At 33.2% G+C, this 23,686-nt stretch overlaps 2 protein-coding genes across 2 annotated transcripts; both read right to left on the minus strand.

Annotated features, from left to right (window-relative positions):
- Positions 1-2,111: 2,111 nt before the first annotated feature.
- Positions 2,112-7,508, minus strand: TRIADDRAFT_62125 (uncharacterized protein; the record flags this gene model as incomplete). Its single annotated transcript, XM_002118070.1, has 3 exons — positions 2,112-4,096; positions 4,848-4,898; positions 5,582-7,508. 3 exons carry the CDS (start codon positions 7,506-7,508, stop codon positions 2,112-2,114), a joined length of 3,963 nt encoding a protein of 1,320 aa, XP_002118106.1.
- Positions 7,509-13,622: 6,114 nt separating this feature from the next.
- On the minus strand, positions 13,623-15,049 carry TRIADDRAFT_33595 (uncharacterized protein; the record flags this gene model as incomplete). The annotated part of the gene is made up of 4 exons (XM_002118071.1): positions 13,623-13,760; positions 14,164-14,285; positions 14,503-14,594; positions 14,892-15,049. The coding sequence occupies 4 exons, from the start codon at positions 15,047-15,049 to the stop codon at positions 13,623-13,625; spliced, it is 510 nt and encodes a 169-aa protein (XP_002118107.1).
- Between the last annotated feature and the right edge of the window lie 8,637 nt (positions 15,050-23,686).

Here is a 23,686-nt window from a genome sequence, read left to right on the forward strand (position 1 = left end):
AAACGTTGTTAGCTGACGGTTACAGGGTTAAACTGGAGGTAGATTGCATTTTAAATAGAGCTGAGCTTCTACATTTACGTAATCGTTGAAATAGCAACGAACGTTAGATCAACTTGGCGACTACAGATTAATTTAATTTTCTTTGCAGTACGGTAGCAAGTGCGGGGAGTTGGTGTCGGAATATTGCTCATTTTGTTGCAGTAAATATATCATGATCATTTGTTATCATAAAGTCTGGTAATTATATCAGCAACTTTACAAATACTTATAAGAAATTGTATCAGTACTGGCATTAAAAATTATCTTGAAGATGCCATAGAATCGAGAGGTAATTACTCAAGAATAGAGCAACGATGTAGACATTTTATAGCCACGAATTAACCTTTAGAAAGTTAGTACAAACTGTAATTGCTTTTAGATGAAAAAATAGCACCACGTAGATGTAAAAGATATATTTTTGTAATTAAAAACATCTTTGATTTTGCTGATATGCAGCTATTGCCTTTAGAAAATTTTCGAAAACAATGCGATTTATACAGATTTACAGGATGTGTCTTTACGATCAAACTTAATTCAACGGATTTGTTTCTTTAATACAGTCAATAAGTCATTTTGCGAATACAAATATGTTCGCTTCAGAAAATGAACTCACCATCTTCATATGTTAACCATTTACGTGGCCTATCGTAGCCATCTTCAGAACTGGAATGATTTCTTTTTCTTTTATTGTCAAAAGTTGAAGATGGCGACGCAATAAGCGCATGGGAGCCAAGTTTCGAACTATTCCTGCAGTTAGAATCATCTACAGTAGATCGATATCCGCCTTCATCTCCTAAAGAAAAATAATATGAAATGATCACGATATTTAGATTTTAATGGTAGACATGGGTTGATACGATTTGAATGCACTTAAACGAAAAAAATACTCATGTATGTGATATAAACTTAGTATTCGCAATTCAGGTAAAGTGTACTAAAGTTGAAATGAAGAAGTTTCTAATACTACTAGTGCAAACTCCCGTCGCTTTGCTGACGGTTTACGATAATGTGCTCATTTAACAGATAGTATTACCATTTGATAGACCTGTCGGTTCAGGACTATTATCATTCAATTCCTTGGATTTCGCTATTACCATTGGTGTTACATCTTTCATAATCACAGGCAAGTAAAAAGCTACTATTATTTTTAGTATAGTTATGGTAAACTGATAATAAATCTAATATAATATCAAAGCATGCTTATTTTTCCTTAAAAGCAAATTGGGCAGCAAACTATGTATATATATATACACGGAAATTACCGTCAAAATTATTTTCGAAAGAATCATGTCCTTTTCCTGCTGTTTGAAAATTATACAAAGAAGTAATCAACTTAATCACAAACTAAATGATTAGTACGACAAAATTGGTTTACAATTTCAAAAACACTATGATGTTAATAGCTGGAGAATAGCCCTGCGTAGCTAAATATCGGAGTGTACATTGTAAATTGTCGATCAACTATTTAGTTATATTTAGCAAAGCGTTATTACTGACTGACTGTAAACCGTACCGGTAATGCTTGGAGATACTGTACTTCGCTAGATTATCGATGTTCAAAAGTAGCAGAGTACTGATCTACAGTACTCTATATATCTATTAATGATAGAGATAAATATAGGCGACTAGTTCACATATTGACTAATTAATAAATAGTCACGGCAGTCTGTTGTACCGTAGGTAGAGAATAATAATAATTGCAGAATTACAGTAGATGTTACCGAGACAGTAATTTCGCAGAAGTTTATATAGCTGATTATAGTAATTTAGTCTTAAAATTCTGGCTAGAATGGAATATCACTGTGCAGGTTGTTGCTATAAAAAGTTTATGAGTTTACAATTTTAGATGATTTGGTAGTGCTTTCTAAGATTTTCTAGATATTATATTTTATTTATTACTGCAAACTCAAAAATATGTCTGTGTACTGCCTCACTACTGAGTATCCTCAATCAATAGTTTTAAAACTCTTATTCGCACAGCATAGTGTACGAATTTGGCTAGTTTATGTTATACACGCGTAAAAAGTTTGTTTGATAATTATCGTGCAACTAACTCTTAACTCACTAAAAAGCTACAATGGTTCAGTACCTAAAATATCGTCTAATTTCCAATCTTCTATTGTCGCAGGTGGAAAAGAATAAATACAGCTTGAGCACTTAATATATCTTTCTACAATCTGATTTGGACAAATGGTAACTCCATGGCATTCGGGACACTTAATATAATAATCACACTTAGCATCCTGCCAGCCGGAAATTTGATTTTCGACTACATTCAGCAACGCACTTCTAAATTTGACATGAGGTTGATCTTCAAGGATTGATTTTAATGCTTTTGCTTTAAACCAATTGTGCCCATAGTCATGGTTATTATCGGATTGGTAATAGTACTGCAGACCAATGTAAGAATTATTCTTTACAATAATTATTGTATAATTTCTATGTTCTGGTAAAAATTTGGCATAGTTTTGGTATATGACAACTTTCCATGGTAGCTGAATAGATGATAACAGCTTGTAAAAAATGCAATCAGTAATATAAGGTACTTTTTCTTGGCTGCAACTCAAATATAGCCAGCTAGAATAAGACAATTCGCTAGAAGAATTTTTTGATTCTGACTTGTAGGGTGACAGTAAATTAGGAATAAAGTAGTAATCATCATGTTTAGCCGAAATTTCATCTGAAATTCCTCGAAACTGATAAATAATATTGCTTAGCTCCATGGCATGCAATACTTCGTTAATATCCGCGTTGCTCAGTTGATATTCGCTTGCTGCATATTTAATTGAAGCTTTGGATACAATGCCAGCCTTACTTGCTAATTCATAATAGCTTCTATGCTCACCAGAATTCGGAAGAATTGCATTTTTATCCCCTAATGATAGAATTGCATCGAGGAATCTTATGAAAAAACTAAAATTGACTATTAGCGCGTCATGATAGTTCTTATTTGTAGGACAAAATAGCAGATCACCTATGCTGTGTAAGTATTTGAATAAATTCCCAAATTTCATAACTCCAGAATTGTGAATATCAAACATTTCCGCCAAAGTCGCTTTGTGTTTAATAGGTTTGATTTGCACAGTGCCCATTTTTTTATCATCAATCTTTGACATACTGCGTAATACGGCTGATCCGATATCAATCAAACTAGTATTTGCGTTTGCATTTATCACAATGGAAGGTATTACTTGAATAAAACCTGCAAGAAGGGTGCATAACTCCTTTAAATTATGGTCATTGTGAAGCGGTAGCGAACCGTTGTCATCATTAGCACTTGGAGACCATTCCATTACTAATTTTGGACAAAACAAATTTGCTCTATAAGAAGATAATCTTCGGTCTAATATCTTTATAAATTTATTCCGTCTTTCAAATTGCTCAATTTTATCTAGTTTATCGCCATGGTAGGTAGGAATTATTAGAATTAACGGTAAAGCAAATTTTTCACTTCGTCCGTCGAAATTAGCAGGAAAGCGCTTCAATTTATAAGTGGGTTCAATAACATTGATTATCCAGTCCTGTATAGATGTAATATATCTACTACCAGGATCGTTTAGATTGCTTTCAACCGCTTCACTTAGGTCGATATTGACATCAAATGTTATTATATAGATGTTAGAGTGGAACTTGAAAGGCTGATAATAAATCGCGTCATGGAAATTCCATATTTTAGCATAAAAGCTAGTACCGTGTTCATTGGATCTAGTTTGTTGCAATAATTGACTTGAGTCTACCACCGTACTGCCATTCGAGTACCTGTTGCCGTTTGTTTTATTAGATCTATACGAAATATTTTTAACCGTTAATGGAGCACTGCTGGCATAGTGTGGTTGTATATTTGCAGCATCATCTGTAGTTTTACTTTGTCTTATGAGCTTATTTACATCAACAATGGCGGGATCAGGATTGGCATTACTGGTATGGGCTCGCCCAGTTAGTAATTTGAATATATAAGATTTGCCTTGACATTTCGATCCAATTAACATTATGTTAACAAAACGGATACAACAGTCATTGTTCTCAAAATCATTTCCATGGGATGGCATAGTTATTTCTGGTAATTGGCGCAACCGTAGAAAGAATTTAAAAATAATAATTAGAAAAATTGAATTGCTCATGATCTAAAATATCTTAGAGAACGTTCCAGATGTGATTATGATAGCAATCTGATAAATTAGTGAATGGAATTTAAGAAGAATTAGCAATTACCAATTTAAAACATCTGACAATGGTGCTACAGTTTAATATAGTAGACATCGATACAAAACTGCTTTAGAATATTATGCTATAATTGCTTGCTAATAAATTTATACCGTACAAAGCAGCAGTAGGAGTAAATTGCAGTGCCATTGATGTAATATTTGGGCACATAATTTGATAATTGAAACTGAGAAAATTACAGGACGATCTTCGGTGCTAAATAAAGGAATTACAACAGATTCTATCAAATGTACCGTATTAATTCCATAATTGGAGCGTACACTACTGATACTTTAAAATTAAAACGTTTACTAGACAAATGGTTTATAAATGCAAACTACTAAATGTTCAACGCTACATCACTTCAAGCTTACCAGAAGGCTATAAGACTAATACATAGACGATGCGATATTGTGGAAGTTATTTAAGCACATTCTTGCATGAGTATAATGGGATCTTGTATCATTTCTATTACTTATTTATTAACCAAGTTTTTACACGAAGTCTCTGAATCATATTACGGTAGTGAAAAACATCAAGGCATAAATTCTTATATTAACTCTAACTCGAATTGAGCATAACCTTCTTTGCCATTAAAATCTTACCGATTTCAATTTCCTTCTGTATGGAGCTATTCTTATTCCTCTCTACCAAATCTAGCCAAATACAAATTTTACAATATTAGCAGATCAATCGGGAAATTTTTTTAGATATCAATAGATTCCTCTTAGCAATTAAGCATAATAAGAATTTACTTAACTTTTTAATTGGAAGTTATGCTAATAAATAGATCATATGATAGTAAATTTAGTTTGATCTTTAGGCTTAATTTGCAAATTAGCTTATCGTAATTATAATCCTGAAATCGATCGTATAGTAATAGATGAATGACTAAAGGCATCTCTATCTTCAATGATCTATCTACGATTTAACAGAACCTGAGACGTGATAGACCTTGGTGTTGTTGAATGAATTAGATATTAAGTAATAAAATAAAATTTTTCCAAGTGATTCTAGTGTTGCTTTAATACCTTGAAGGAAATCTATCGCACCTTTATAATATCAATTGAAAGTATACTAATATTACTTCTATGTTTCATCTAATTAAGTATGGTGATACTAATTTTACTTAATTTAGTGGTATAGTTGCATTTCAGAAGCATTCTGATATGGTATCAATCAAATGCTTACTCAGGTGTATTTTATACCATCGGGGTAAATTTTTCATGTAAATTAACTGACTTTTCCAACTACCATTAACCATTTAGTCTAGCAATAATCTGTATTTCTGTGATCAATTAAAGACGATTACATTAAACAGTAATCTTTATTCCAGTACCTGGTGATGAAAGTATTAACTCGGGTGGACTTTTGTGATAATTTGTGCCAATTTTAGTCCTGAAGAAATGTTCCAATGTGCTGTAAACTTTTTCTTCTAACTTTTTTAAATCTCCATTATTTTTTGTATTTGGAGTATCATTTTCTTTTATTGCTTTCTCATAATTCCATAATGCACGGACATAGTCCGTGGGTAGCTCATGGATTTCATTGATAAGAATATAAATTTTAGCTTTATTGGCGGGTGTTTTTGTTGCATTCAAATACTTTAAGTAGAATTGTTTAGCTTCACGATAACGCTTTAGTAGTTCTAAGATTGACCCAAAATCTTTAAGTAGACCAAAATTAATGATACTTTCATGCATAATCAGGTTTTCGATTATTTCTTTAGCTTTATAATAATAATTATAAGCATTTTGAAAATCCTTGAGTAAAAGGTAAATTTTTCCAATTTCATAGTTTGACTTAAAATGGCCTAAACTTATTTTATATTTTTGTTTCTGCCGAATATTCAGTGACTTGATATGCAGCCTTAATGCTTCATTAAAGTTTTGGCAATGCTTATTTAGGTTTCCTTCTTGGTAGTACCTTTCAATATTGACCTCTTCATCATCTAAGAATTTTTTTCTAATTGCTGTAGATGCCCCTAGTTGTTGTCTAGCTGCCTCAAAATTGCCCTGTAACATATATACTTTTGCAATGCTATCGAAAATTTCTGTAATTAGCCTATCTTTATCACTGAAATCACCATGTAAAATTTCTTTTGCTTTATTATAATAATTTAATGCGATATCCATTTCATTCCTCGTAAAATGGAATTTTCCAATCCCTAGCAAAGATTTACTCTGTTCGATCGTATGCTTATAGCTAAATTTTTCTTGAGAGAAACTTTTTCTAGCTTCATCATAGTAATATCGAGAGGAATCATAATCACATTTTTTAAAATATATTTCTCCCAAAATGTTGTTTAACTTCACCTTCAATATTTTGCTGCTTGTATTTGTTACATTCTTGAAATACAATAATTTTTTATAGTAGTCTTTAGCGTTATCTAAACGATCAGATTCAAAATAAACTTTAGATAAGTATTCAATTGAAGCAACTCTACGCCAGTTGTTGGAATGAAACAATTTACGTTTCAAATGTTCGGACTTTGAATAATATTTTATTGCTTGCACGTAGTCACTCCATAAATAAAAGATAGTACCAATCGTGTCGTTCAGCAACGCCGTTTTTTCAGTATTACTGGTATTTATATGTTTCTTTTTAGAATACTCTAGCGTTTCTATAACGGCATTTAATGCAGCTTTGTATTGCTTTTGTCCATCACCGAGTAGCCTGTAACACTCAGAACGTGATAAAGGTTTATCCTTACTATCCCAATAGCTTTTTAGTTGAACTTTTAACGAATTTATGAGAGCGCTTTCAGCTTCATCCAGTTTATGCTGCCTAATATATAAGTCAGCCATATCGTTCAGGATTTTAGCCTTCAATAGACTTGAGTTTGCTTGATCTAGGGATGTCATTGCCTTTTCGAAATTGAACAAACTTTCTTCATACTGTTCTTGCTCCATGAAAATTTTGCCCAGTATATGGTGAGATTCAGCAATTTGTTCGATTGTGTCTCTTCCTGTAGCTTTTAATAGAGCTCTATTACAATATTGCATAGCTCCTTCAAAATTGAGCTGCTGATATTTAGACTTTGCCAGGCCCATATATATCTTCCATTTGTTGAGGATAAATTCGTTATCATCGCCCTCATTGGAAGACTTATTAATAATTTTGTACGCCTCTGTATATTTAGAGAAAGCTTCAGTATACTTTCCTTGATCAAAAAAAGTATTTCCTTCCAGAAGGAAAGATTTCCAGTCTCTATCATGCGGTGTGAAAGTATTCTCTACAACGGATTTATTTTGCAAGAATTCCATTTCAATAATGATATTATTAGCAACTTGTTAAATGGTCGGTCGTAGATAACAAATAGTTTCGGCAAGTTTGCTTCACACAATATTAGTGACCTTGCTTATATAGATTTTGAATGATCTTCAATATTGACTTTTAATTAATATTACGCTATTGAAATGGCAATGTACTCAATTAACTGTTGAGATTCAAAATTATTTCAATAGAATAGATAAGCATTAGTAGCTTAGCAACGCAACCTTAGGCTTCCTGCTATTCGCCTTATAACCGATAGAAAGTATTATTTACATGAATTATCATCCTAAAACTTCTCCGCTTTTATTTACATTAATAATTCAATAGACCAAGCACACCAATTTGTTTAATTATTTACATTATTTACAAGCACTCTATGCGACAGTATCGATTCTTGTAACCACTAGTACACGCCTACCCGTTTCCGCTTTATTGTAGCTGCATCAAACCTTTCGCAAATCATGATTTCATAAAGGCTGTTGATGATATTATCAAATGTTGTAATGACTGCTACCTTTTCAACTGTCTATTTCTTTTAAAAAATTTTAATCAAAAAGTTACGATTAGAGTATCTCCAAATATCACAACTAGCTCGGCAGGTCTAGATATTTGCTGATCCTTACACGTTATAGGCAAACTTCGAAGTAGACGTGGAATAAGGAATCTTACAAGAAGAAACGGCCTGTGTATCAAGGATTGTTAAGGAAGAGCGTATAATAAATACGTGGATAAACATATTTAAAAAGTACACAATACAGGAGTAACTCGTTTTGGAGAAAAGCCTGTAATAAAGGTTGATTTTTAGAATTCTCTTTCAAGTTTTCATTTTTTAAAACGCATTACACGTAGCTTTTAAAAGTAGTTTAATTTGGTTTAATTATATTAGAACTTTTCTTAGTGTCCTAGCATATTGTATATTCGACTATTTAATGTAGGTTAAAATTTGGCAACATTTTGTAACATAATTTTGTTAAGAATTATACAAGTGAGATTATAAAAGAAGTAGTATATTTAGCTAGTATAGTATTCATGCTGTAATTCTGATAAACTGGCAACTCATTTTGGATATAAAACGCTTAGAAGTTACGTTCCTTGTGATAAATTACTGTGTGAATCCGATAGTTTTGGTCTAGGTTCTAATTTAAGCATGTTGGTCTGTCTTAGTGTTTTTTATAGTTGTATGCCATACTGTATACCGTAGAAGCATACAATTTGTAGTAAAGCTATGATCATTATTAAATGTGTAATATTGGGCAGGGGAGGGAAGGAATTCAGGAATCCAGGGCATAATTTATGTAATCAAATGTGCTTAATTGCTAATTTTTCAGAATACCATAGGTGATAATTTGATAGTCTGGTACCAGCAACTGTTCTATACAGTACGTAAAAGGTGGCACACGTTAGTTTAGTAATTAAGTGAAATCTAGAAAGTGGAGTAGGCGATCAAGATTAAGATTTTCCTGAAATGTTAATCTTTTAAAGAAATTTCGTGAAAAATGTTATCACAAATAATAAACTGATGCTTTTCCGAACTATGATTTGTGTTGTGCTTTAAAAGCTATTAGTTTCTAATAGTTTTTAAGTCCATCATTATAGCGAATCCATATTCTAGGCCCACCTTCTAAGTACTACTGCTGTTTTCCATAGGTTATTTGAAACGAATAAACTCTTTTTATCTTTTACATTTGGAGTCAACTTATGGAAAGATTGTCGTTAGTGTTATGACAGGAGTGTTGACAGTCAGTGACCTCACTTTCCACTGATGAATTCTAATACAGTTTGGCCCATTACCATTGCAGAGTATCGATATTGGCAAGGTTTATGTTTAACTACTGTTGAAGGCAGTTTCGGTGTTACATTTGTGTTTGTAATATCTCGGTGACATCATGGGTGAATTACTGAAACTTGAGGTTGCTAGCACTTATGCCAGCCAGATGATCCAGTTTATGCCCTAAATTACCTTTCAGATATTTTTATATTTTACCGGCATGAAAGCGGTGTTGAAGGTATTTTCGCGTGCATTATTCTGAATTCCAATAAATTTTACCTTTTTATATCAACTGAAGTTTCAAGAAAGATTCTATAACGGGTAATAAATTACTTTACATGGAGTATTACCGTAATTAATCTATATTATAATCTTGTTTTAGCTGATTAACTTCTGAAAGATGTACTCTTTAACGATTGTAAAATCATCCTTATCTATAGTAATAATTTGTATGAATTTTATACATATTAGAAATAACTTTAAATGGGTTCATTTGAGATGTTAAGACTCCTTATAATCACTATGTATCAAGTTTCATATTACTTTAATACTGAACAAAGCTTATGCTTGTTTAAAACTAAAACATGTTCCTGTATAACACGTTTTGACTTCGATGAATTTGTAAATATTGAAACGTGTATAAATTGTCATTTATTTAATATTTAAATTTCCTTATTCATTTTTTATCTTACGGTGTGAAATAAAGTAATATTTAAATCTAAATCTAAAATGCATAAAGACTTTTCTCTGATTTCACAATAGTATTAACATAATTATATTGGCACCTCTGTTAATTAAATTTTATTTATTGCTAGTCATTAGTATTGCATTTAGCAATTATCAACTTTCACAACTACCAACCGATTTTCTTGTCGAAGTTTACTGGATTTAAATAGATATCGTCCATGCTTTGAGATAAATCCAGTAACATCAGCATGATTAACATGATGAAAGTGTAATAATTATAATTGATATTTCAGCAAATACTCATTCATAAAACGTTATAATAATGATTTGCTATACAATTTTTGATATATAATGCTGTAACCACTTATTAATGCTTATGGCACTCTTTATAGGAATAGCAAATATTGCCTGATATGATTTTAGTAACATTGAGAAAAATGTGATCAAAATTTGACAATTAAATTCTGAATGATTTCGAATAGATAAAATCGGCGTCTTCATACTTACTTTGGTCGACATACATATTTCCTAGATCGTTTTATAACGTAGTAACATCGGGATGATAATCGCTTAAGACTAACTATCTAATTTTAAGAGGCTTCTTATGCATAGCAATAGCTTCATTATGCTTTCCCTGATGTCCATAGACAGCTCCCATGTTGTTATATAAAGTAGCAACATTGAGATGATTAGCTAAGACCAAGAACCAACTGCTAAATTTTGAGTGATTTCTTATATGCTATTATATAATGTAGCAATTTCGGGATGATTATGATCAAGGACTACCTATCTAATTTTGAGCGACTTCTCCAACTTAGAAATTGCTTCTTCATACTTGCTATGATTCCGTTATAATCGTACAACTTCCACGTTGTTGCACTCGTATAATGTGGCAAGATCAAGATGATCGTGATAAAGGTCTAACACTAGGATTTTAAGTAATTTCTGATACACAGAAATAGCCTCTTTATACTTGCCATGATCTAAATACACACTTATTAGATTGCTATATAATTTGGCAACATTGATATCATTATGGCAATCCAATTTTGAATGATTTTTTGTTCAAAGAAATAGCTTCTTCATGCTTACCCTGAGTATTATACACGGCCCCTATGCTGCTACTATATTATCGAACAGCATTACTAAGGTTGTAAACAAGAACTGATAATCCAATTTTGAACGACTTCTCATACATACAAATAGCTATTCATGCTGGCTCTGACAATAATTCACTTGTCCTATTTCTTCATGTGAGTTACTACAATCCGGATCTTCCTTACACAAGTACCTTAATTTATATTAATTGACTTGTTATAAATATTCAATGCCTCATTCCAATCCCATTGCACTCTTATAATGGCACTATATTTGTATAAACACTTGGCAATCGTCAATTCATCCTTCAGCTTTCACCTACTTTTAAAATAATAAGTAAGTTAATGTTGTCGTTATGGTCTAAACCGATACTGGTAAGGTTTCGTCGAAAAATTAGTAAATCTTAGAGTATTAAGCAACTTGAGCTGTAGTAAGCTATTAATTCAACAGTACTAATCTTATCTGTGCTTTACAGTTATAATAATAGTAAAGAAAGTAAATAGTTTTACTGAAAATCTAAATTGAATAAGAGTTCTGTTAGGAAATCAGGAAATGTATTACTAAATTACGCAGAAGTAAATTATTAATAAACATGAAATGATGACAATAGAGTTTTATACGCGTCATTTAAGCTAATACCCACCTATTAGGTATAATAATAATAAACTACTACATGATTTGAAAAATATTATTCTGTGCTACAAATTTGTAATGACATAAACTTGGAACTACTACAGAAAAACTAACACTATGGGTCTATTTCAGGTCATCCTGCCTAAAAATCTACCTACTGTATGATATGACTCTGATACCGACGATCTCCCATCATTAATGCAAGAAAATATGATTGCGAAACATATTATAAAACTTTTAGAATGACAACAGAGATGGTAACTAATTTTTTTATTCCTTAAAGCTTACTAAATTGAAATGAGCAATTAACTGACAACTTCTTATCTAGTAATTATATTGACTAATCATGGTAAAACCGCGATAATGTCTACGTTTAGCTTTGCTCATGATAAGTGATTGGAGATATTTAATCTGAAATCACTTTAATTATTTATCTTAGACGAAATTCTTCCGTTTAGTGAAAACGGGAGCGTGTATTGATTTGACGTACTATCACGGAATTTTTGGAGATTAAATTCTGATATTAAGGTTAATTACTAATTAGAATAATTTATTTGTGGAACGGTAGCTAAAGAATTTAGTTTATTGCTATAGTTGTTGTCACATATATTAGGCACACTCAATATCAAATGCGCACTTTGCTTTAGGTTACTGCATTAGATTTTAACTGAAATCAAATTTTCAATTGGAAATGTTGTGCACTGCAGTTATAATGATATGATCTGTGCTTCTGATGTACTGTCAAACTGTTATCTGTTATATCATAGATACTGTCAAACTGTTTGAAAGCATTATACAGTGTGTTAGCTAATAGTATTACTGAATTTACGTGATCCATATGCTTCTTATAATTGATTAACAATTTAAGCTATAAGAAACGCTAGTGCAAATTTTTGAATAAAAAAACTATAACATATTAATTCAGTACTTCCTATGTAACTATGAAAAATTCGTGCATATCTATTGTGTAGTGTTCGCACAAAATCTTCTATTCCAGTTTCTAAACCGATACCATTTATCAATGTCTTGAGTCGATTTTATTAATAATAAGGTAGCAAAGCAGGTGGGACAAGATACAGTGTATGGTATTTATTAAGGTACAGGATAAGAGGCAGTTCCATGGAATAGGATATACTGGCTGTAGGGGATAATTTAACAACAATACGGTGATTCTTGTGTTCGGACATATAAATAATTATTATATATATATATTAGTAAGGCTCATACTATTTCAGCTTCTTAGATAGTGCTATGACACAATAACCTATGATGAATCAGAGTATTTACGAATCTGAATGCATAATGGTCTGACTCTTGCAAATGACCTAAGTAGTAATTTATCCAATTTCTAGAATAAATACGGGGTATGATAAATAAATTAGATTTGCATAATTTTAAAGAAGGCAGTTAATCTATTATAAGATATGCTATCTTATTCGGAGGCTTATGTGCACTGTAGCGTAAGTGTAGCATAATATCTACTTCATTCTAATGCTTAAAACATTTAAATTTTATAAGGGTATCAATTAAGCTCGTATTTATAATCATAAAGGTGTATATATATTATTGTCTAACTGTAAATAATAGCTGAAGAGGATGAACAATAAAAACAAAAATTAATGGGCATCAATCTACGAAAAACTGGAAATGTGTACTTGGGAATGTTTAAAGTTCAGTATGTTTGCCACTTTCACTCTTTTCGTCTTTTTTGGCGTCTGATTCAAGTTGCTTATCCTCTTTCTTACTAGAATCTGTATCTTTGTCATTAGCTTTGTCTGAATCATCGTCTTTATTTTCGTCTTCTTTATCGGCAGGTATTTCACCCCAATAAGTTAAACAGTCTATAAATTAGCCGAATCAATAGGAAAATGAGCTGTGCTATCCAAATTGGCAAAACGATACAAAATTGATCATCTTTTCAAAGTTGTAAATAACTACCGTGTTGATCGGGTCTTAATGCCCTCATTCTACATAACCATTCCATTAGGTCTTCCTTTTGATAGTGTAAAAACCATTCCATCAATTCATCTTCGAACTCTTCTCTAAACGCATCACACTATTAACCCAACAAAAATTACGTTAGGAGGTAGTGCTATGAATTTAAAAAAGTTAGAGGCGGCGAAAAACATTAACAATGTGTAAGCTTGGGCTACGTGTGAAGGACTGAGGATATACATCGTTCAAAGCGACACGAATGCTATGTTGCTTTGGTTAGATCGAAGTTAAAATATATAGCAATCATGATAGGATTGTTGATGATTATATTGGCTAATAATTATTCATCGTTTAAATAAAGACAATTAGGCTATCCAAAAATAGATAAAGTTTACAATAATGGCGATAGAATTGCTGTTGGAATGTTGTAAATTTACGTTCAACAATTTTCCATTTATAGCATTACCTATCTACTTTCAGATAACCTTTTAAATTATCTATAAATGTTAATAGTATAAAGAGACCTTTCTCTTCATTTTCGATACTTCAGCTGGTATATCATCCCACATTTCATCAGGAACTCCTAGCTCAACTTTAACCCCTCTCTTTTTCAATCCAAATAGCGTATTCATAGTCGTTGATGTACCTATTTTTACAATCATTTATACTATTACTGTTTTTTCGCATTTACAGAAAGCCATAACCTGTACGTTATTACTGTAGCAAAGACTGTTAAAGAAATCGTGACGATTTGAAATCTTGTTATGTTATATCAATCTCCTCCTGTGCATAAGTACATCACTGAGGCTTGAGTTTAATATCTCTAATGGTAACAAGCTGATCTTTTCTATACACAAAATTACCTTTCAAATATCTTTCCTTTTTATCCGCATGAACACGGTATTTTAAGATATTTTCGCATGCATTGTCCAGAATTTCAATAAATCTTACCTCGCTATATCAGTAGAAGTTAGGGGAAAGATCAGTTCTCATAAAGTAGAAAATACTTGTAGAATGGTAGTTCAAATGCCATATGAAGTTATGAAATTAAAATACTCAGTTGACGTAAAAATTTCTACGATTATATGATCCCAATAAAATTCAATACTACGGATACGTTGTAATCTGATTTTCTTAACAACCATTCTGAATTTTTTAACCTTTTACGACACTAAATCCTACATTGTCCTTATCAAAAGAAAGTATATTAACTTATAAAACTGACCATTAAATTAAACGTGCAGTTACTTACGATGTTTCATATGGAATCTTTCGATTGCGAAATTCGGTATCAAAACCTCCTGTATGTAAAACATCTTTGCTGATGCTCGTTTTCTTGGTTTCGACTTCAATTTCTTTAGCCAAGTACTTGCACACTAAGTAGTTGCAAATAATCCGGTTTAGAAACATGTCTTTCGTAAATTTATCACAACATTTCAAAATAATTATATGTACGAATATCTATACTCATTTTAACAAATAATACTTCGTATATTGATTTAACGCAATAGTACAGCATTAACAGATAAATTAACGTAACATATTAATAAAATAATTCCTTGCACATATCAAATACAGTAGTTATTGCTGGTAAAAGTAGGAATATTGTAATATAAGAAGTGATTAATTCTGGAGTGGAATATGATATTCAGCACTATGACGGATATTACTTTATAATCGAAATTTACTATTAGCGTACATATTACAGAAGAATGGCTTGCTATTGCATGATATGGAAGTATAGTAATGCTGGATTCTCTCTATCAGTTTTTGCCTCCAAATATCATCAGCTATTGGTACTCTAGGAGGCACACGCAAATAAAGTAAGGTGATAAAATAAGTCAATAAAAATTGTAAGTGCAACATCTATTTCCAGCAACCTTTAGGACAGTTGTTACCTAAGGGATGATGAACTCCAGAATAGAAATATCTAGTATATTAGTGTGCAGAACATTTATTTCCCGTTAGCTTTCTAAACGAAATCGTAACTAGATTCTGTATCAATGTTCATTACTATGCGTCAAAAACTTTTAGCATCGATCTCGAAGAAATGTAGGCTTCATTAACGACTGCTCAAATAGGTCTAAATTGTAAGCAAAACAATCTGTTCTTTCACTGAGTATATTTCGTATTCGTTAGTTAATTTCATGTCTTGCTTGTCATTGTTGTCCACCAATACTATATATATGATATCACGTATATAACATATATGATACAAGATACTGTCTATATCTTACGCTGTACGCAATCGGCTATAGTAATTAATTGATTACCGTAAACTAGTATTATTCAACTTAAAGTACAATGCAGTAATGGCTGCCTTTAACATGTTTTCAAATAATTATGTCTACTTAATAACAAGCTTGGTCCAGGAGATATTTGGTATGTATTTGTACACGGAACAAAACCAGCTCCAAACTTATAATGATGTGGAAGGAGAATTGCTTAGCATTCACGATTCGATACATTGGTATTATAACTAAGTCAATGAAGGAATCATTTACGATCAACATTATTAATTTATTACCGAGAACAATCTACGCCACAGAGCAGTATGCTGCTTTTAAAGTAGAAGAATTGTTATGTGTGCATAGCATTAGAAGGAAACATGAATAGTTAAAGTTAAAAGCAGTATCACTAACAAAGAAGGTACAGATGGATATTTGATTCTCGAACGGAAGATAGGAAGACGTATTATTAGCAGGAGTGCAAGTTTTTTGATATGCTGAATGTTTGGGCAGCATTACTATCGAGTTATTAAAATGTAATGGTAATTGTGTAAAAGTTAGCCTGAAATGAAAGGTTTTCTTTATCGTACTACTACACTGGAGTTTTGCTGTACATGTACATATCAATTTAGAGAAAGGATAATGTTGTTGTAGAGCAGTATTTGAAATTATAAAAAAACGAACAATTGATTGAATTAAAAGAGTAGACAAATGGAAAGTTTTACTTCATTTTAAAAACAGCGTACTGCACTGGATTTAAAAGAAGTAAAAAATGATAAATTATTGTCGTATTTTCTGTAAGAGTATGCGTTCATTTGAATTGAAAGCAATTATTCATTGGCAATCGGATTGAGCAGCAAATTTTTATTTTTGCGATATTTTGTTAATCCAGCCTGCATGTACATGTTATACAATCGTATATTACAACCCTTTCAGTTTTGAACATCAGATTATCTTTACCTAAATTTGTCAATGTAAAATCACGATACGGGGAAATCTTTGGAATGTAATGCATAGTTTTGATTCATGCAAGATATTTCAGTCAACTCGGGTATACAGCTGATATCACTATTTTCGTGATTGAGATTAGGAGCAGAAAGGGGTTTGATAAAAGACTGCAATAAGTCTATGATGGTAGATATTACTTGATAACGTCAATTTACGAATGAGCGGTAATACTCGAATAATAACATGGTTTAAAAAAATCAATCGTCAGCGAGAAATGAAACTCTTATACATCACTAAAAGGGCAATCGATTCACTATCAAATTGCAGACATGGTATGAAAGAATAACAATAAAGAGGATGATTTTAAATATTCGTACTTCTAATAGCGGTAAACGTGATCTACGCAGAAAGATTACTGTTCTTTCACGAACTGTCGTAGCAATGTAGGGCAAAAAGGGTTAGAGAACGTTCGTCTAGTAAAGTCATCTAGTGAACTTAGGATTGTTAAGAGTAGTTGGCAGGCTAAAGGGGGGGGGGAGAGATACATTAGAGAATTCTCTATTGACAGTGGTTATAAATCCTTTTGCACTTTGCATGAAGTTTAAGAGAGATAACGCCGCATCAGATGTTTACTTGACTTCTCCGGAACAGTTTCCTTGCTTACATGGTCGTGTTCACATTAGGTAATATAGAGTAAATTGTCTAATAGTAATGATTAAGCATGTAGGCAGCTAGAAATTCTAGCTTGAAATACTTCAAACCCTGTTTACTCCGGATCGAAATCGCTTATGTACCGTGGTCGAGGTATAGAATGAAACCAACTGATTTTAGATCCCGTAGCATGAAAGTCCACTATTCACTAAAACGACACATATGCTCGCTTTATCGAGATCGGCTTTTCTCCTTCTTTGATAATGTTGATACTACATAGATCATCTTTGTTCATTGAACATAGTATCAGTTGGTAAAATTGGTAAATAATCGGTACGTCAACAAACTTTAAAATATTTGGTTACTGTCTCAGTGTTGGGCTACAGCATTTGATACTACGATTACTTTCGATATCGGTATTTAAAGTGATTTCAATCGGATCTACTTTGATGACGCTAATCTTATTACTGAAGTGCCTGCCAGTTTCCAAGGGTTTTTTTTTACCTGGCTCTATCGGCGATGATTTCAATCCTTGTGTAACAGACACTATTCTGTTATTACTGTGTTTAAATATCCAATCTTGACTTTGGACATTGTAGCAAATGATATAATAATTATCGCCAATACTTGTATCTACAGTAGGCAATCGAAGCGGACTATTGATGAAAGAGTGGTACCGTAAGATCAGACAGAATATTAGATCAAAAAGAGTTTGTTTTTAACCCATTATACAACAAAATAAGAGCCAAAGTCAATTCAGATACGCTACAATAGGGCAAAGTGGCAGAAAAAAGCAGCAAGGTGGACATCGAATGATGGATGTAGTCTTTATCGATTCGAATTGGTCGTTGGTTAAGGGAGATTAAGCATGCTGCGGCGGCAACAAGAACAATAAATAGTACCGATAGGCCAAATTCTGATAGCAATAACATAAAATCTTCGATAAAGATAACTAAGGTGATTGTAATCTGCTGTTCTGTTGCAGTTGACTAAAAAGAGAAACAAGATTGACTTACAACATACCTTGGCATCGTGATGTTTCTTGTTCCGGAGCAAAAGAGAAAACAAACTGGCAGTACAGTGACAAGACTACTGCTAGCAAAGGATACTCGATCTTGACCATATCGTTTCTCCTCCTCAATAGATACTGTTATTACTACTTGGAACCGATAATCAATCCTGTTAATTCGTTTACTCCTGCCGATTACGAACAATCTGCAATATTAGGTGAGATCGACGACAGTCTATTCTACTGTATCGAAGAATCGTTTCAACACCTCGCTACTTCAAGATGACTAAACTAAGTGGAATAATGAATGGAGTAACTACCTATCCAGCAGCTTCTTTTATCAACGACTTCTTGCTTATCGTCTCTTGTTTATTCAAGGGGCGATCGGGGCTTGCTATGGCCCGATAATAGAGTATTGTATCCGTTTATATCATTTTTTTCTGATGGATACAAACTATTGACCCTTGTAGGAAAGCATACCATTTCCTATATTTTAATTAGTGTTTTACGCACTCGATCGATGGAGAATTAGCCACCATCATCAGGTACTGTAAACATAACGTTGATTCTCTATGACTGGCTATTGACAACCTATTGTGCGGTACTTGGCGATTGGCTGATTGTCTCTTTCAATTTATAGACGGAAGCACAAGAGAGAATAATAATAAAAAAATAATTTTATTTTACAGCCTTGTTTTGAGATTGTAGAGGGAGATGAGCAATTATTGCGAACCTATAGAAAGTTGCCACATTCTCAGTAGGAATGTGTACTACTTTGCCAGTCCATATTGGAAATTGGGACAGACTACTACGATCGCCATGGACGCCATCCCGAGTCTGCAGTCTGTACTGGCAGTCGCGGCAGATGGAGCTTTCAAGTAGCCAATAGAAAATCGCCACATCCAATCGTTAATGACCGTCATTAATATTATTAATTAAATGAATTATGGATAGAAGTTGATGGAGAACAATAGTTCAGCTTGAGCAGGAATAAGTAGAACATGGTAGAGTACAAGACCACAGATCGATATTTTCCATCCGTTTTGGTGTGGAATTGTGTTAATTGGTAAGCGATTGCTTTCTCTACTTATTTGAATTCAATGGACGCTGTGACGAGAGCATGTTGCATTGTAAAGAGAATAAAGGGGAAAAGAAAAATCGAGAAAACCAAAGCTGCTAATGACTATCACAATATATTAATATTAACACTGTAGAATGCAAGTGGAACACGAAGATAAAAACACTTGGCATTCTTCCGCAGCTTGATAAAAGTTGTATTGCTGTTCGTGAAAAGGAATTCATACGCAAGACAAAGATGTTAAATACAGTCCATTCTTGTTATACTATAGGCATAGTATATTGCTATTTTAAATACGTGATATAATTTGCAACGATGAGAGACATTAAATGATTTGGTTTACCGTGCATGATAGCCGTCGATGAAGTGCTAAATTGCAAAAATAGGTGCAAGAATTGCACGTACAGTATGACTAATAGCTTACGATTGGTAGGATTAATTTCAACATCGATAGGATTCATAAAATAGAGGCATGTTGACCATCGATTTAAAGACTGCAATATGGATATAAATGACTTACATTTACAGCGTTGATTTCAATTGCAATCTAACCTCGAATGTATAGACATGTGGACTATGGGTTTGCAGTGGGTAAGCGTTGCAGGCCTGGGATAGAAACATGACATTATGTGTGTATGAAACAGATCAATAATTATTATAATTCCAGTGTGTAAAGTAGGTATATTTCGTATTTGATTTTGCAGTAGCAGTAGCAGCGGTAGTGATATGTCCAACTACTTTTATCGTCTATTGTCACTATGCGGTATAACATGCTACTCGTATAAAACTGAGATCTATCATACACATGTAATCGTATAGTAGACTTTAGTTATTTATCATCTCAGTCCAAGAACTTGAATATACAGTAACCGAAATTAGCTCTAAATGATTTTAATTCGTGGAATGGCCTTATTTATCAGCCAAGTGGACAAGTACATAATTCTTACTGCACGGCATTGTGATAAATATGCAATAGGAAAATAAAATGAACACAATACATTATTCACATCAGCAGCTTCTACAAGTACAATGCGAAATCCATTAAATACATTTCGATTAATTCCTAAATCCACAACGGCATCGCCATTGCTATGATAAGCATATCTAATTCCACAGAGTTCACCTTGTATCATGCAATCTCTTCCAGCTAGATCATCCATTGAAATCTCAAGCAGTGCTTTTTATTATAATCGCAGATAATCAATTTACATGCTTTTGGTAAATAGTAAGGTAAATAATAGAATCTTTTCCATGATCAATAAACATTGAGCGATAGCATAGGGAAAATGTACACTTTCAGTAGCTGACATCAAATTGCATGGCATTTCTTACTTTGCTAGTAGAATAAAACATCGCACATCCTAACCCTAACAGACAATGAGTTATCCTGAATTGTCGGCGTGAATGGAATCAGTAGTGTGCTATACTATTTGCTGTCTTTAATATCACCTTCAGTTACTGTAAAATTCACTCTGTTTTATAGCGAATGTACCAACAAAATAACAAATGAGAAGTACACCTTAGATATATAATACATAACAGACTTTGTAGTCTAAAGTCATACAGTTCTATATCACATTTCTAAGAGTTCTTGCAATTTTTTGGCTAAACCTCGGGATGCATAATCAATAGGAGTTTTTTCTTCCTAAAGATTCAATTATATTACCAGAGATAGATGAGTACATTGCAGATAGTGTAAGTAGATATTAGTAAAGGAAATTGCATGATAATACAGTATAATATATACAAGAACTACGAGCTAGCAAATACACCAATTGCATTCAATCGGCATGCGTACCGTATTTCGAACAGTTAAATTCGCTCCCTTTTTCACTAAAGTTACGGCGCATTCATTGTTGCCATCTTCACAAGCTAAATGTCTAATGGTTGAGTATTTACAAGAATCCAAGCATGATTATTGCAGATCGATAAACAACTCTATGATAGCGCTCAATTTACTCTTTAATGACTTTATAAATGGTTTTATTTGCAATAATTATAAAACCTCACTACAACCCTATCTTGAATTGTAAGCGCAGAGGTTAGGTTGAAAATGTCTATTAGCTACTATAGTCAAACTTTGCTTACAATGGCGTGTTTCCACTAATGTCGGTTGCGTCAACAAGCGCTCCATTTGCTAATAAAAGCTGCAGCATCTTTAAATGTCCTAAAGCTGCGGCTCGATGAATTGGGCAAGCATTGGTATTATCAGTTATATTAACATCCGCTCCTGATTGGATTAGTTCGTTAGCAATCTAAGTTTGAAAAGAGAGATTTAGCTGAAGGATTATTAAGAGTACGTTAACACATTTACTTATTATTAATTATGATAGCATTCTTTCTCAATACTACAGTACGGTATATTATCAGCACTACTTTACACTACGAGATAAATGAATACATCTGATAACTAATAATTAAAATGATACAATACACGACTAAAATTTTTGCTAAAGAAAATCTTTAGTCTTAAAGTTAAACGAAACCCTGTAGAATTGATACAGTAGTACAAAGTCAATTCTCGTAGCGTGTTCATGCTTACATCGTATCTATTTTTGGATGCAGCGTAATGCAACGGTGTTTGGCCAGTTTGATTCTTGACGTTGGCTGATGCATTTTTACCAAGTAGTAGCATTACTATTCCGGTATGGCCTGCAGAAGTAGCTATATGCAATGGCGTCCACATCGAATCATCGACAACATTTACTTCCACATTCGCTGCGTTAAGCAAGAAAGAAGCGATATCTTGTTGACCAGAAGAGCAGGCCCAATGAAGAGGGGTTCTCTTAGCCTTTATCCATGATAAAATAATAAAGATACGTCATAAACAAAAAATAGATTGACTGCAGCAATGTCCGAATCAGGGACTAGCGATAATAATGAACTTTAAGTGAGTGTGTTTAATCAGGGAGTTGGAAGAAGTCCAAGGCTTGCTGTACTGTAATAAAGGGGCTTGCAGTATATTAAGACTATTGCTCAAAACTTGTATGGAAAAGGAGAAGCGACTACGATGGCATAAGCTACTGGACAGGACCGGATCTTGTATGTCCGTGATCATTGTAATAGACTTGCAAATAATTCGTACATAAAGTCCATCCTAATCTAATAACAATGTCAAACACTTAACCTATCAGTTGTCATGCAAGGCTTGATGTGAATCCTATGCTAACCCATCTCTATTTGAAAAATTAAAAGCCTGAGTTAGGATGAACTGTGCATGCATGTCTTCTTTAACTCTACGTAGGTGCGCTGTCAATAGTTGATACAATTTTCATCTGGAAGCGAATTCGTTTGTTATTGGAACAATGTACAGTAGTATACGTATTCAATTCTACTACAGGTTCGATTCATCCATGCGTGATGGAAGCCACTTTCTTGGTATTAAATATAATCCAAGTGTAGAATTATATTAGGCAAAGGCACGTAGTCAATCACTGTAAGCATTGGCATGTAGATACATGAACTCTAGTTTGAAGTGTGATCTCATCACGTTCATCAAAAGTGTAAACAGCACAATTCGATTAGCAATCGATGATTAACCTGATCAGTCACCGCTGACAAGGATTGATTTTTCTGTAGTTGCTTCTTGAGATTGGCAATATCACCATCATAAGCATAGCAGCAAACATCTTGATCAGAAACTCTCGGCTTACTCGAATCCCCCATTTCCGCTGTCTTGAAGTGTTGAGCAAAGGAAAAGTTGGCTAGCAGCTGCACAATATTCCAATAGTCCAATTCAAAATGAAGAATTGCTGCAGGTCTTGCTATTGCAGCAATTCGTTACTACCGTAATTACTGGTTACCAAGTCGACCTCTAAGCTGCAGGTCTTGTAGTTACTGCTGTAATCGATCGTGTACTGTATAGGACAGCATACGGACAGTACAGTATCGAATACCAAGTCGACAACTCAGTCTAACTGCTGGTCACTGACAGTACTCGATCAATACAGTATGACATTGTTGGCAAAATGGGCAGGAATGCGCATGACAGTACTTCTGAACAGTAAAAAATATCATTGGCAGCGGTGGGATTCGAACCCACGCCATCGAAATGACTGGTGCCTTAAACCAGCGCCTTAGACCGCTCGGCCACGCTACCATAACATGAATGAGGATGCGAAAATAGCTCTTTA

Source organism: Trichoplax adhaerens, genomic scaffold (genome assembly GCF_000150275.1).
Source record: "Trichoplax adhaerens TRIADscaffold_36 genomic scaffold, whole genome shotgun sequence".
NCBI lineage: Eukaryota > Metazoa > Placozoa > Uniplacotomia > Trichoplacea > Trichoplacidae > Trichoplax > Trichoplax adhaerens.